The 15,850-nt window shown below is 39.6% G+C and overlaps 1 protein-coding gene across 3 annotated transcripts in view; it reads left to right on the forward strand.

Moving 5' to 3' along the window:
* The window catches only part of tmem63c (transmembrane protein 63C), a 42,392-nt gene extending 30,337 nt beyond the window's left edge, over positions 1–12,055 (forward strand). For all 3 annotated transcript variants that reach the window (XM_085258259.1, XM_085258260.1, XM_085258258.1), the window contains exons 14-23: positions 1,430–1,583; positions 1,678–1,784; positions 2,414–2,500; positions 2,611–2,676; positions 3,472–3,634; positions 3,726–3,831; positions 5,019–5,186; positions 5,283–5,395; positions 5,495–5,566; positions 6,973–12,055. In XM_085258259.1, the coding sequence (XP_085114385.1) occupies positions 1,430–1,583; positions 1,678–1,784; positions 2,414–2,500; positions 2,611–2,676; positions 3,472–3,634; positions 3,726–3,831; positions 5,019–5,186; positions 5,283–5,395; positions 5,495–5,566; positions 6,973–7,203 (1,267 nt within the window). In that variant the 3' untranslated portion in view covers positions 7,204–12,055. The remainder of the gene's footprint in view (positions 1–1,429; positions 1,584–1,677; positions 1,785–2,413; positions 2,501–2,610; positions 2,677–3,471; positions 3,635–3,725; positions 3,832–5,018; positions 5,187–5,282; positions 5,396–5,494; positions 5,567–6,972) is intronic.
* The last annotated feature ends 3,795 nt before the right edge of the window (positions 12,056–15,850 follow it).

Raw genomic sequence — 15,850 nt, forward strand, 5'->3', positions numbered from 1 at the left:
CGGGCCCCATGCTAATTGTACTTTGTGTCTATCAACCAAATATAAAGTCACTTTTAAAGTCTACCGTCAGTGTCATATGTATGATGTGTTTGTTTAAGTTTCTGAATGTTCCAAAAGTTTCTGTTCTGCTGAATACTTTTCTACAGCTGAATAGTGACAAACAGAGGTTATATCCATCCCACAGGTGATGAAAGGCTTGGCTCTTTATGGTATTATGTTAAACTTTGGTTCTGAATCTGTACCCTGTGTAGTACTTAGTGAAGCTTTGAGTCACTCCCTTTACTACCAGCTATGAAACATGGCTAAAATTAAGTCTGTACAACATTTTCCTTGTTGGTGTTATAACTGCAATCAGACAGCAACGTAACGTGTACTCCAGCAGACTCACCAGACCTTTTTTTTCTTCCAGTAAATAAGGTTTCTCGCTCGCTCTCTCATTGTGTGTTACATGTTGAGCTTATGTGTGTGGGCCACTGGACAGCTGATGCTGATTTCTTTACACTGGCTTCTGATCAGACTCAAAATTTGGTTCTTGTGATGATGTTTTGAGCCTTGCATGGACAGGCACTCACTCATATTAAAGACCTGTTGCAGACACATAATACCAGTGGGAATGTGAGGGCCTTGGATCAGGCCTTGATAGCTGTTTCCACACAAGGCTCAAGGCAAAAGGACTCGATGCTTCTTTGGCTGTGGACCCCACTGGAATCAACTGGACTCTGAAAGAATCATTAGTTTAAATTTGCTTTTGTTCATTTGTTTTAGTTCTTCTATTTTTAAATCCTCCTGGTTTTATCTGACTGTCAGTGTTTAAATTCTCCTGTTGTGTTTGCTTTTTAGTTATCCACCATCTCTTGAAAGGCACTATGTAAATAACACAAAATGTGGATGTTTCAGCGATCGGTGCCTGCATTAGCATTGCTATTCCTGCTTCTTTTTCATAAGTTTCAACTTCAAAGACATTTAAGATTATCGGTATGTTGTTTGCTGTAAGTAGCAGATCGCAAACACCGTCTAAAGCATAATCAGCATCCACGATTGGATTAGCTGCGGTGCATGTTTCTTATCTCAGAAAGCAAATGCAGAGATTATGTAACAAGTGAGTGCTGCATATGTATGGGGATTAATCAAAGGAGGCTCACAGTTTGAGCTTCACATCTGACTGACTGCAGTGTGTTTGTGTCTACGCATGAACTGTGGCAGTCGCAGGCTGAGAGGTCGAGCAGGGACTGGGAGCTGAAGTGAGCTGGTTTAAACTTGCTCTTCTACCCAGTACGCTGGACCGCTCTTAGAAGAGACCACTCATCCGGCTATTTCAGGCATATGTCAAAACATAAAGTACATGTACATCAGAGAAGGGTAATATGTTAACTGTGTTCATCTTGCTGGATGATTGGTAACTGAGGCTCGTCATTTTTCCCATCGATAGGGAAAACCTGTCAGTGTGTGGATCTCGGTGGTGGCTCCGCTGCGTCCTCCTCAACATCCTCCTCTTCTTGCTGCTCTTCTTCTTCACCACTCCTGCCATCATCGTCAACACCATGGACAAGTTCAACGTCACAAGGCCCGTGGAGAGTCTGAGGGTTAGAGTTTCAGAGCAGTTTAAACTTACTGACGTCTGTGCTCCATTGTGAACCTCCTCACTTTCATCAATCGCCATTTTGCTGTCCAATGCAGAGCCCAGTCGTTACAGAGTTCTTCCCGACCCTTCTGCTGTGGGCGTTTTCAGTGCTCCTGCCCTTTGTTGTCTACTACTCCGCCTTCTTTGAGTCCCACTGGACCAGGTACTGGGTAGTCATCAACTACTGCTCTCCTCAGCCATCTGAAATAGAAATGTGGATATTTTGCTTTGTTTACTTGCAGCGGTTTTTCTTCCTCTCAACTATCAGCGTTCCTCTTTTTTTTCCATCTAATTTATTTCTTTTTCACCCTCTTGCTCTTTTTACTCTCTCCCCTCTCTCTCCCTCCTTCTCTCTGCCACTCTCCCTGCACTGTTATTCTGGGCAGGTTGTCATAGAGATCTCCGTGCGAGGATAATGATATGAACAGTAGTCACCGTGCACCGTTTCCTCTATGTGCGGTGACTAGCAGGAGGAAGAACAAGTGTGCATAAGAACAACCTATAAGCACCCTTTCTTTACATAACCACCCCCACAAACGTGTTGTGCAGGCGTGATGTGTGAAGGACCGAATGCAAATCAACTGTTTACTGTAGTGAAAAATGTAGTTTGTGCTAATGGGTACAAAGAGTCAACTGTTTTTTCCATTTTGGGCTTTTAATTCATGAATTTATTATGTTGTTTTTTTCTTTTTGTGGTTTTTTTTTTTTTTTGTGTGTGTGTGGTTTTTTTAGATATATGTTGCAAAATATGTATCGCATGTTCTCATCTTATTGGATCATTTCATGTCTCAGATCTGGTGAGAATCAAGTGACGATGCACAAGTGTTTTTTCTTGCTGGTCTTCATGGTCATCATCCTGCCTTCACTTGGTCTGTCCAGGTACATCTACAGTGATTTCCCTTTTTGATCTACTTCTTTTGAATTATTCCTGGGTTTTTGTGGCTTTTTTGTAATGTTTATGCACTTTTTCTATTTTATTTCTGCTCTAGCCTTGACCTCTTGTTCACCTGGCTCTTTGATGTCAACTTCCTGGAAGAGAAGGATTTAAAATTTCAGTAAGATCAAAAAATGTAATGAGAAGTGCAATCAAACACATTATTTCCACTCCACGATTATCTTCTTGTGCAGCTACACACTGCTATCTGCTCAGGTGCTATTTTTTAGATCACTCTGTGGAAGTAAATAAATAAATAATAACAGAATGAAATGATTTACAATTTTCACAAACTCATATTTTACTCACAATAGAACATAAAAAAATGTTTAACCTCAGAAAATATGAATTCATTTGAATTTGATGGCGGCAACGTATGTCAAAAAATCTTCTTACACCTTCTTCTTTTACTGACTTGTTGCCATTGACTTAATTAGTTGCAAAGCATTTTTCTAGCTGTTTCTTTTTAGTAGTTTTGAGATGTGTTGCTTTCATCAAATTCAAAATGAGCTAATATTTTTTTCAAATTGGGACGTTTTCCCAGTTTAAACATTTCAATATGTTTTTTTTCTATTGTGAATAAATTATGGCTTTAGGAGATTTTTAAATCATTGCATTCTGGTTTTTACTGGGGTTGCAGGTAAAAAAGTTGATTTTTGCTGCAGTAATAGTTTGCGGTCCTTTGTCCAACTGTAGGACATTAGTGTTGATAATGGGGCTTTCAGCTTCATCAGAGTCCCTTCACTTGAGAGCGAGCTAAAAACAGGAAAGCACCGCACAGATGCACAAGAAGATGACTTTGAGCCAAAGTGAAATCTGATGTATATTTTTTTATTATTATTTTATTTGTTATTTGGAAATTATTTGGTTAAAACTGAGTCTCAGCAGCCCACTTCTTGTCTGTGTCTTAATGCAGGTGTGTGTTTCTTCCTGACAACGGTGCATTTTTTGTAAACTACGTAATTACATCCAGTTTGATTGGCACGGCTATGGAATTGCTACGTATCCCTGCACTGACGGTGTACGCACTGCGCCTCTGCTTTGCAAAATCCCAAGCTGAGCGGATTCATGTCAAACGGGTAAGCAGAGCCTTGGTGCTTATCTTGGCATCTTAACACGCTGTTTGGTTTAAACTTTAAGAAGCCAGCTGTGTTTATTTTGTCTCTGCAGAGTCAAGCTTATGAGTTCCAGTTTGGCCTTGAGTACGCCTGGACCATGTGTATCTTTGCTGTCAGTATGACCTACAGCATCACGTGTCCCATCATTACACCCTTTGGTGAGCAGCACACAACTACACTCTTGTAAAGCCATCTACCTCTTCTTCTCACCCTCTCTGCTCAGCCATCTGCATCCCAACACGTCCCGTCTCAGTCGTGTTTGTGTAAGGCTGTGTCTCCTCGTACTGTAACCTCACTCTCCTCTGCTGCCTGCCAGTCCGATGCAGACTGTGTGAATTTGCTGCTGTAGTCCCAGACACTCAGACACAGCGAGCTGTGAGCCAGACGCCCACTCTGCTCCTGTCTCTGCCCGGCGCTCACCGAGCTTCTATTTACTTCTGCAATCTAATCGTCAGTCAAAAACAGGCCGCCTTTAATGCACCAAACTCTGTGTCTGCTTGCATTTCACCTGCTTTTTTTCTTTCTTCTAGATTTCAGTTTTCATTTGATAAAGAAGACCAAGACAACAGATTTTTTTTTTTTTTAATTTAAAGGCAAAAAATGTAAAATTAGCTTCCAATTGATCAAAAACAGGGACTAGAACAGGGTGTAAAAAATAAGGCCCAGGGGCAAGAACCTGTTTGGCAAAAACAAAAATCTGACTCACCAAAAGGCTTTGGAAAAATTTGAATGAATGCATAAATTTCTATCTTCTAACTTTAAAACTATAAAATAAATAAGAATAATTTTCTGTGAATTAACAAAAATTTTCTTTTCCTGTAAATTTGTACATTTAACACGTAGAAAAAAACAAGACACACTGTTGAAGTTGCATTTCTTTTCTTCTATTAAAGGATATCCCAGGGATTAGATGTTTAGTTAAATATCTGTCACTGGTCTGGTCTGAGTTCAAAGTTTTATGATGTAAATGAGTTTGAGGTCATATTTATCCCGTATTAGTATCTTTTAATTTCCTCTCTTAAATCCATAATTTAATTTAAAATCCTAGTCCTGACATACAAAGTCTTGAGTGCTCACATCCCATTACATCTGTCAGACCTTTTAGTATCATAAAATACAACAAATCACTTACTGCAGGTTTATTTGTTTTTCTTAGAGTTTCCAAAAGTAGAATGGGAGCCCGAGCCTTCAGCTATTTAATCCCATCAAGTCCCATTTTGGACTCAGGAAACAAACACTCTGCTTTTTGTACATCACAATCCTCATTAGATTGATCAAACCCTGTGTGTGTTTCATGTTGCAGACATCATCATCAGTGCATTTTTGTTTAACTTTTTTCTTCCAGGTCTGCTCTACGCGATCCTGAAGCACATGGTCGATCGATACAACATCTACTATGCTTATGTTCCCACCAAACTCAACCAGCGAATCCACAGAGCAGCCATTAGCCAGGTCATTGTAGCTCCCATTCTCTGCATGTTCTGGTTGCTCTTCTTCTCCGTGCTCCGATTAGGTAAATATCCCTGCCATAAAAATTCATAAAGATCGGTGGATTGTCAGGATGCTGTAATATTGTAATTTTTCATGTTTTTCCCCTTCACTGTCACAGGTCCAATGCATCCGATCACCCTCTTCACTTTAGTGTCCCACATCTTCTGCATTGTCTGTTACCTCCTCCGCTTGTGCCTTAGGAAGCAACCAGACAAGTCAACAAGCTACCAGGTCAGCGCCACCAAGTGTCACAGAGACAAAATCAGCTGAAGATGACTTATACTGAATTTGAACTAATATTTTTCCCATGCATTGTCTCTTTTGTTTCAGATGTCTGATCAGCCAGACGGGACGCTCACTGATGCAGACAGGAGTACCGTAACATCCACCACCGCCTCCAGTGTACAGTACCATTTCTTTCTCTGTTGGCCAATACACAACCAAAGCATATTATTGGAGAGAGACCTAAATGTGACAGAGAAGGCTTACGTTATTTAAGTTAATATATCAGTGGATTGTGTGCTGGATGAGATTTCCACTGAATGAGATTTAATTGTTTAGTTTTCCATGAGATCTGAGAGCCATATAGAATAGAATAGAATAGAATAGAATTCAACTTTATTTTCATTGCACATGCACAGGTACAGGGCAACGAAATGCAGTTTGCATCCATCCAGAAGTGCTTTAGTGATATAGATATATTACAATATATATTAGCAATAGTATAGATATGTAAGTATACTACAGAAATGGGTCTATTATGGTATGTTATAATGTACACGGTATGAAGTATGTTGTGAATATTCTATAACTATAAGTATGTACAGGCTGTAGTGAGTACAAGCTATGTACAGGCTATGAACAGGATATAAATATGAAAAACTATACAGAATATGAAATAAATAACTTTACAGAATCTGAGATATACAGCTATACAGAAATGGGAACTATGCAAGTTGTAAACAGTTGTAGGATTAAAAATTATCGTATGTACAGAATGATTATTTACACAGAGCTATACAGTAGTGCAGTTAAGATAAGTGAGGGTGTAGATAGTTTCTACAGAGGCTATATAAAGTGCTAGTGGTTGTGAGTGGTGGTTCACTCCATGTTATTATTGTGTGTTTGAGGGTACAGTTGTCCATTGTGGGTGTGTGTATGTTCAGTCCATGAGTTAACGTGGGTCAGATGTCAGGAGGCAGAGTTCAGGAGTCTGACAGCTGTGGGGAAGAAGCTGTTCCGGTACCTGGTGGTCTTAGTCCGGAGGCTCCTGTGGCGCCTCCCAGAGGGCAGGAGGGTGAAGAGTCCATGTGATGGGTGACTGGGGTCTTTGATGATTTCCCAGCCCTTTTCAGACACCGCTTCCTGTAGATGTCTTTTATGGCAGGAAGTATATGCTCTTATGCTCTTAAGGTTGTGAAAGAATCAACCTCAGAAGACAAGCACTGGGGTTATTCCATATAAAATCAAATATATCACTAAAAAGTTCCATCTTGACTTTATAACAACATAGTTTTTCTCTTTTTCTCTTAATTGGGACATAACAAAAACTCAACCAATATAATATCCATGACATGGGAATAGTAACAAGCTCAGGATGTTTGAACTGTTAATTCACAGGAGAAAGAAGTTGAAAGAGCTTTTTGATGAACCATCTCCATGTGGGATAGATAAGTGGTCAAAGCAAGTTATAGCATGTGAAAGGTCTCTTGTTTATCTCCATTTTAAACCAGGCACACACTGCCTGTGAATAAAGTGATTTACTGGATGACACAATTCCAAAATGTGCATTGATCTGCTTCCCTCAGCTTTTTGTGGCATCTGTGTTGCTGGAGCCAGAGCTGGCTTTGACTCCGATGCCCTCCCCAGCCCACCACAGCTATGGCGCCATGGCCAGCTCTCAGAGTTCAAACCGTGGGCCAGCGGAGGAAGAAGAAGGAGAGGGGGAACACACCCAGACCCATGAGACTGAGCTCCAAGACCCACCAGACCTCTATTGCTCCACCACGCTCATGGACAGCTCCATGGGCTACCAGTAACACCAAATCTCCACCCAAAACTGACTTCTACGTGTCCTTCAGCTGAAGAACACAGATTACTAAATGCCGCAATGCTGCGTTTTCACCACTGACCTCAGACTCCAACTACGCTGCTGCCTCGGACTCTGAGACTAGACTGTGCTTGCTAGTAAGGCTGAAGAGCCTGAAGAGTAACGGAGCCTGAGAATACAGGAGCTAAATGCTCTTAAACATCACAGTTGCAGAAGAAAGCCATTTGCCTAAACAATCTGCCGAACCCATCAGACACAGCTCAACAGAACATAACACCAAGCTAAATGTACAGATTCTTTTAGCTAAATGATCAGATGCTGATACGGACTCTGTCTTCTTCTATGGCTTAATTTGCAAATTAAAAAGGTTACAAGTGATGCAGACTGTAATAGAAATGCATTATGGTTTCAGTCAGAGATACTCTATCCATGCTGTGTCGCTTGGAAATGAGTGGAGGCGAAAGTTCCCATCAGAGTGGGTGGTGTGAACAGGCTTGCCCTGACAGACTGACAGAGGGGTTTGGGCATAGGTGATATCTGGTTCCTCTGTAGCAGAGCTCGGCAAGGCTGAGGGTGAGGGCAGCTAGTTGTGAAGCCATCTGCAGTGAGACAGCAGACAGACGGACGGAGGGCCAAATGTAACTCAGAGATGTACCGTAATATATGTACGCTCTAAACGGAGGCGCAAACAGCTTGACTCAACCTGAAGCTTGTAACTATTATCAATATAAGGTTGATATTTTTGCTACAGTATTTTTGGTGTCATTGATATTGTGCTTTGGGTTGGGGGCGGGAGGAATCGAGGATGTACAATGATTTGCAGAGATGTCTCATCTTAATCAAAACCTTACCTAATTATGTTTCGACTGTACATATGGTCAAAGTGGAATAGCTTGAGCTTTTTGGAAATCTGCTATCTATTTTCTTGCTCACAGTTTGGTAAGAAAATAAAGCAGCCTGTTAGCTTAGCTTAGCACAGGTTGGAACTAATGACCACTGATTGTGCACTAATTTTCTGGTAGGCGTAGCGAGATACTCTGAGGGCATTATATAGGGTATAGTTTGGAAAGTACTTTTAAACGTCAAACTCACTTTACTGTTAGCATTGTTACGTCTTTGTGTAACGTTACTGAAACTTGGGGACTCGAAACATGGAGAAAGGGCTAGCCTACAGGCAGAACCAGTAACTTTGTGGGGTGTTGATGCCAAGAATCTTGTCTTCACTTGTAGACACACGGGCACCCTGGTAAGTAGTTATTTCTATAATACTTTTTTTCAAGTCCACCTAAAGAATGCATGTGCAGTAGCTGCACTGTAGAGTAGCGTCTGGATTAGTCTACACAGAAAATAGGCAGGCACTTGGTTTTCTTTACAAAACCTGTAGTTTACCTTCTGAAATTTAGATCTCTTGGCCCCAGGGAGACATTTGTATACACTGGTTAAGTACAGAGTCATGGCAAAAACAAACTAAATGTCTTTCAGTTCTGAGGTTTTATTTATCAGGACATAATAAAAAAGTTGTGTCTTTATAAGGTAACAAAATTGGATAAATACAACCGAGGATGAACAACACATGACATATTACAACAAGTCATTATTTATTTAAAAAAAATCTAAGCCAAAAATGCAGAAGCAGTCCTCTGGAAAACTAAATCCATGTCATGATTCAGTAGCTTGTAGGAGCCCAGTCATTCTTTTCTGTGCGATGGCATCAGTCTCTCATATTATTCTGGAGAAATAATAGCTCACTCTTCTTTACAGAGTTGTTTCAGTTTATTGAGGTATTCATTTATGCACACCATTTCATTCAGGTTGAGGTCTGGTCTTTGACTGGGCCAACACTGATTGCTTTCGTTTTCAGCCATTCTGTTGTAGATTTGTTGCTTTGTATTGGATCATTGGCCTATTATGCAAATCATTTTTGGTCGAGCTTTAGCTGTCGACCAGATGGCCTCATATGTGACTCTAACATACCCAGATCCCTTTAGCTGCAAAGCAAACCCAAATCCTCATCCCTCCATTACAATTAGTTGAGGTGGTTGGTTTTCACTGTGGATTGAGGCCAGACATCTCCACTTTAGTCTCATCTGTTCAAAGGACATCGATCCAGGGGTCTCACAGTTTGTTCAGAAGCAATGTGGCAAATCTAAGCTGTGCTGCCATGTTCTTGTTAGAAACAAGAGACTTTCCCCTGGCAACACTTCCCAAACACTACTTGGTCACTCTGAGATGTAGCTCTTGCGTTTTTTTTTTTTCAGTTTCTCTGATTGAATGGTCTGACCTTTGGTTGAATTTGCTGTGATGTCCATTTCTGGGAAGATTGGCAACTGTCTTAAATGTTTTTCACTTCTCACTGTAGAATAATGGACTTTAAATTGCTTGGAAAAACTTCTAACGTTTCCCAGATTGACGGGCAGCAATAGTTCTTTCTCGAAAGTCATTGCTGATGCCTTTCCTCCTTGGCATTGCATTAGCACACATCTGAATGCTCCAGACCAGCAAACTGTCAAAATCTCTGCTTTTACCGAGTTGGTCAGACTTACTGACGATCAGTTAATCAAGTGCATTGATTAGCAAGACCTGACTGCTACTTTCTCTTTTAATTCCTAAGGAAGCAGTAAGGGTGTACTTTCTTACACTGCTTCTGCATTTTGGCATTGCTTATGTTAATCAGTAACGACTGAGTGTAATATGCCATGTGTTGTAGATCATTTAAGGTTTTCACCATGACCGTATAGCATTGTGCATAGCTAGCAGTCTGTTCGTTTAGCCCATAACAAAATTACAATATCTTTGGCTTAGCATACAGACCTGAAAGGAGGGGAAACAGCTAGTTTCTGGTTTTAAACCAGAGACTGGTTTAAAAGTAGCAGAGACTTTGCTTTATGGTGTGTTGCTGCTAAGCTAAGCTAACTTGCTATGGTACTAATATATACATCAAAGTGCAGGCAAGAAAGTGTTTTGTAAAATGTGAAGCTGTTCCTTTAAGTTGTGAAGAAATGGAGTATAATAGAAGCGCATCCTAAAATTACATCATTTTCTAAATATGCCATGGAGTCTGTTTTGTGCCACTGCAGGAGAACAACATGGAAATCTCCAGAAGAAGTTTTTCGGTTTTGCTAAGTTTGCTAAACTCAAAAGCTTTTATAAAATTTTCCAGTTTTTTTGATGTTGGTCAAATAGGTCATTGCTGAAATTAGGTTTTGTTATGTTGCAAAGACAAACAGTAAAATAAAGCACTATCATGCTGTTTTCAGTTGACATATGCTATGTAACACGTCACTGCATGTTAATTATATATCGTCTAAATGAGGTATGCATTTCATATGTGCTAAACTTCATGTTTTTTGTGTCAATCTGTTGGTTTTTTTGTTCTTTTTGTTTTTCTTTTAAATCCTCTTTACAGCGGGTCAAAGATTTTCTCATGTGACTGAATGTTAATTTCTTACTCATGTCTTTTGCTGTGCCTTGGGAAAAAAAAACGCCCTTATTGTGTGACAATCCAGCATGGCCTGAAATATGCTGCATGGACGAAACAACCAAGAGATAAAAATTGTAACAAACCCAAAACTCAATTTTTTAACAGCCAGTGCGTCCTTCATTCAGAATAAAACAAACATACAATGTGAGCTTATTCTACTAAGATATTAACAGTCAATCTGCACACGAGGTCCTCTACCTTTATCTTTATCTAGAGCTTTTGAATATATCACACGATCTTCATCAGCATATTAACTGGCTCAGCTGTCATCCATTCATTCAAAGCTTACACCATCCTGCGTACTCGTGGGACAGGAAGTCCTAAAGACGAACAGATCACTGACCAGTGCGCAAACCTCATCTGTTCTTGAAGACCAAGTGATGGGATCAAAAGCTGTAGAATAGGAAAGCAAGTGAATGTCATAAAAATGGTTAATTGCGAGGTTAAGAATGAGCGCGTGGCTTGTAGTTGTATCAATATTTTGTATTGTGTACTTGTTTGTGCCTTGTCACTGATTTCAATCAAGCCCTTTTTATTCCTCGGTTACCTTATTTTTGGATCATACGTATGTATGACGGGGTTCTCTAAATGTTTGTCTTTGATTAACAGTGACTGCTATGGGTTAGGTAGCTCCTTGTTGTTAAGTAGAGTAAGTTATAATCGGTTTTCTGTTCTGTCTGAGAGAGTGTATCATGATATACTTATAGTCATGCTTTATATAACATTAATGGCACCTTTTGTTATAAAGTGACATGTATTTTGCTCGTTTTACAGGGACTCTAATTGTAGTAGCTTATGCTGTATAAAGTAGATGAAAGCTAGCAGCAGAGCGCAGATGAAGTGGCCACTGCAGAGGATCATGAAGTTTAAAAAAACAGAAGATCAAAGAGCATCTCAAAATTTCAGTCTCCAAACTGCAAACATGTCCCATGGCTTTCTCTTCCAGAAGCCCGTTTCACAGATCATTAAATGTGCTTTCCTTTGAAAAATACAAAATAAAAGCTAATAGGGTATTCTTAGCTCTAATGGCCATGCGAAGAGGGATTGTCCGTTCCCATGCTTTACTAGTTTTATTGCATCCGGACATGTCTGTTCATGTGCAGTCAGCTTGGCCAACCGAGGTCTATTGGGTTTCCAGACGTGCCCGATGCTTTTTGCTCTTCGTTTATAAAATATGTGTATCATAAGTACATTATTTCAGATTTTATTCTGCTGTAAAAGTGGGCTGTTATTATCTCCAAGAAGTCTGAGGTTTAGGGACAGGCTGTGTTCAAGATTGATCTCTGTCAGGCTAATGAGTTTTCATCTGTTATAAGTGAAGTGCTGTGATCTGAGATTAAAATGAATTCAGCTCAATCCACTCATCTTGTGCCATGAACTTCTTGTTACTCTCTGCTGTGGTCTGTGATGGAAGCTTTTTCAGACACAGTGAGTCAGACTTCATGTGGAAAATAGAAGAGCCGCTGTGAGTGCGCTGGTATAAGAATACGATTCCTTTAGGAAATGTGCAAAAACATGTTTTGCACAGTACTTTCAAATGTTCATTTGATATTTAGGAAATATTTTTATTTATGTTAGAAAATAATGTGGATATCATCTGCTCTTATTCTCTTAAGCTAAGGTAAGGGCAGCTTTAATGGACACATCCAGTATCCCATCTAATTCTTGGGAGGAAACTGTGTAAAAAGTTAAGCTACTCATTTAAAATCTACCAGCTGATAACAGTGTTTCTTCTCATTTCCAGGCTTATTACCCATACTGAAGGTCTTCACACAAATGACTTTTTGGACAGTTACCTGTACATACTAGAGAGCTCACTTGCCCTGAAACCACATCAGAGTGTGGATATAGGAGTAAATTTCATAATCGAACCACAGTGGAAATTCTTGTGCTGTTTAAAGATGTTTTTCTATCAAAATAATGAAAATGTATGAACCATCTTGCACTGACTGGATTGGTTGAATTTCTCTGTATGAAACAGTTTGCAGAGTGGAAAAATACCAGACTTCCACCGTGCACGATACTCCTTCATTGCACAGTCACAAAAGAAGACAGAGAGAGGAAATGCCACGGATGACATTTCCGTCGTCACCTGTGGCAACTGCTGATGGCATGATTCTCAGAGAAAGGTGAATTCCTCTGGGTCTGTGGTCTGCCATCTGCTTTCCCCTGTCCAGATGCTTAGAATAGAAAATGTCTCTGCCTCCTGCTGCAACCATATTGTCACTCCCATATGGCTTTGAGTCAACATACAAACGCAGCTCAAAAAGTTAGTATTTTAAGTCCCCTAGAGTATATTATAGTATCCAACTGACTTATATAAGAACGTTCATTGTTCCCCTTGGCAAAACACAATTACCACAATGTCGATTTAGTGGCTGTACTTTCCAGCTCTTCTCACAATCTTCTTCTAAACATGGTTTTTGTCCAGTATTAAGTTTCAAATTTAATAGCACCGTAGAGACCTTTTGTTTTCCCATGTTGGTTTAAGGGTGAACCTTTTTCAGAGAACAATCCCCCCCCCCCCCCCCCCCCCCACCACCACCACCAAGGACCTGTTAGCAGCAGCTCAATATTCAGTTACATCACAGCGTCTTTCTTGACTTTCAGATTAAACCCTCTGCTGACTGTTTTTCTATCTGAGGCAATGTTTCAGGGAAACAGGGAAAGCCTTATATGGCTGAAGAGGTCTACAATACATTTCTTTTACATAACATTTGTTGGCATCAAAGATGCTAATCACTCAGGGTTTCAGGGCATACACAGATTGTGTCGGAGCCTGGGAATAGCTGCTGCCAAACCTGGTTTTATAGATGTGCTCAAAGACTGCTAATTAGCATTTTTTTTAATTCAATCTTTACCACAACTGGAGCACGCATTTTGAATTTGGCATTATAATGCAACAACACCAACACAGTAAGGGAGCCCAGTTCACAGATCGAGACATCTAAGCTGAGGAAGCCAAACAAATGTGAAGCAGAGGTGGGCGGATCGATCCAAATATTGATATAATATGTAATAATTACATTACATTTTTCTATCCTTTAAGTTCAGTATGCATCCCACTGAACTGTGTTAAATACGCACTAAGAAAAATGTCTAAATGTTTTTGTGTTGACAGCAAACTGTGTTTTATTTATAGCCCATTTAAACAACAGAAACTGAACCAAAGTGCTTTGGAAACAGGTGCATTTAAATTCCAGATCTCCAAAAGAAAAAACAGTTTCTAAAAAACATGAATAGCTGAAAGTATGGTAAATTAAGTATGGTAAAAATCACAGTGATTTGTTCAGAATGTGTTCAGAATTTGCAAATTGATGATGATTTATTTCATAAATCATGACACACTGCCCTCCCCTGCCTCTTTTGGTTAACAATATCAATATTGGTATCTGCAATACTGGCCCTGTATTTACTTGGTATCAAATTTGAAGTATCTTGCAGCAGTAATGTCAAGTGACTTGATGTCACAAAAAGAGGTCACGCCCTATATAATAAATTCTTTGCCAGAGAATTCAAATTTTCAAAAGATTTTGTGACAAATTAAAGAAATAATTAAATATTCATTTGCATATATACGTTTAAATTTGTATCCTATTTGCTCCATTTAAAAATGTATTGATCAATTTATTTTTAGGACTTAAGGTGTGTTCTACATTAATGATGTAGAAGAAGAAGAAACTCACAAAAACACTTGTAAACTAATGGGGTTACACTTTCATATAGTCTAAATGGGTAATATACCTTTCACATAATAACATCACACAAAATCTGCACAGCGATGATGTGAAGCTCCCGTTCCACTACACCCCAAAGGTGGATTGAGATCCAGGTATTTACCAAGGCCTTCAGAATACAGTGAACTTGTTCTCATCTTCATGAAAGCAGCGATTAGAAGATGGGCACACTGTGGTCACAAAGAGATGGACATGGTCAGAAAAAGATAGGTTTAACTCTTTAAAGCCCAAAATATTAAATGATGGCCTGAAAATTCAATTGTTTTGAAAATGAAGAGTTTATTGAACCATCTGACAAATTCGTCAGATGGTTAATTCAATTTGAATTTCCATATGACTTTTAATTTGTGCCATATTTACTATGCCTGTCTATTTCTTTATTTATCTTTTTCAAGGGGGGAATCACACTGATAATGCAGAAGTCTCAAAAACTCACAAAAAACAGTCTGTCTTAAATATGATACACTAGGCGTTAACAGGGAAATCATGCTCAGTTGACATACATGGCCCAAAATATGCCAAGAAAACATACAGATATATATAGAAGATACAAGGCAAGCAACCAAGTGTTACAGCAGAAAGACTCATCAGACCAGAAAATGCTTTTCCAGTCTTTGGTTATCCAATTTTGGTGAGCTGGTGTGAATTGTAGCCTTAGTTCGCTGTTCCTAGCTAACAGGAGTAGCACCCACTGTGATCTTCTGCTGCTGTTTCCCATCTGCTTCAAGGTTTGCAAATGTGCATTCATCTTGGTTGTGACAAGTGGTTCAGCGGTTCTTATCATCTAAAAGTAGTAAGACCATTCTCCTCTGACCTCTGACATCAACAAGGCTCAGGGAATGGCCGCTCACTGGATATTTTTTCCTTTGTCAGACCATTTTCTGTAAACCGTAGAGATGATTGTGCTAACCAAACTTCCCAGCAACAGTTGCTGACTCAGCACTCCACCCTTTTTCCCAATGTGGCCATTTCTGGATAGAAAGAGCCAACATGGCACCAGCCAAAGTGCTAAATGGTTGATGGCCAAGTCCATCTTTTATATACAGTCTATAACATTAAATATATGGGTCTGCGGGGACTGAATTTGGAGGCAACTCAAAAGACCATTAGTGACAGTTGGTTTGATCACCCATGGAGGTTGCCATTTCAGAATATACCCTTTGTCATATTTCTGGACTACCAATTGTAGAAGACATCAGAAATTCAATTGCTGATGTTGATCAATCGTGTGTAAATAGGATGTAGTACACCCAAGTTGTACTGTTCACCAGCTACACACGATCCCAAATAAATCCACTATCCTGTTTGAGAAACTACAGTACCCATCTGTTTTCTAGTCACACTATAGGTTTGACTGTTTAGATTATCTCTCGCTACATCTTTCACAGGAATGAGCCTGATCCATAGACAGGCAGAAA

This window comes from Mchenga conophoros, linkage group LG19 (genome assembly GCF_057382185.1).
Source record: "Mchenga conophoros isolate Kocher_MC1m ecotype Shallow Benthic linkage group LG19, M_conophoros_male_GT1.1, whole genome shotgun sequence".
Taxonomy (NCBI): Eukaryota; Metazoa; Chordata; class Actinopteri; order Cichliformes; family Cichlidae; genus Mchenga; species Mchenga conophoros.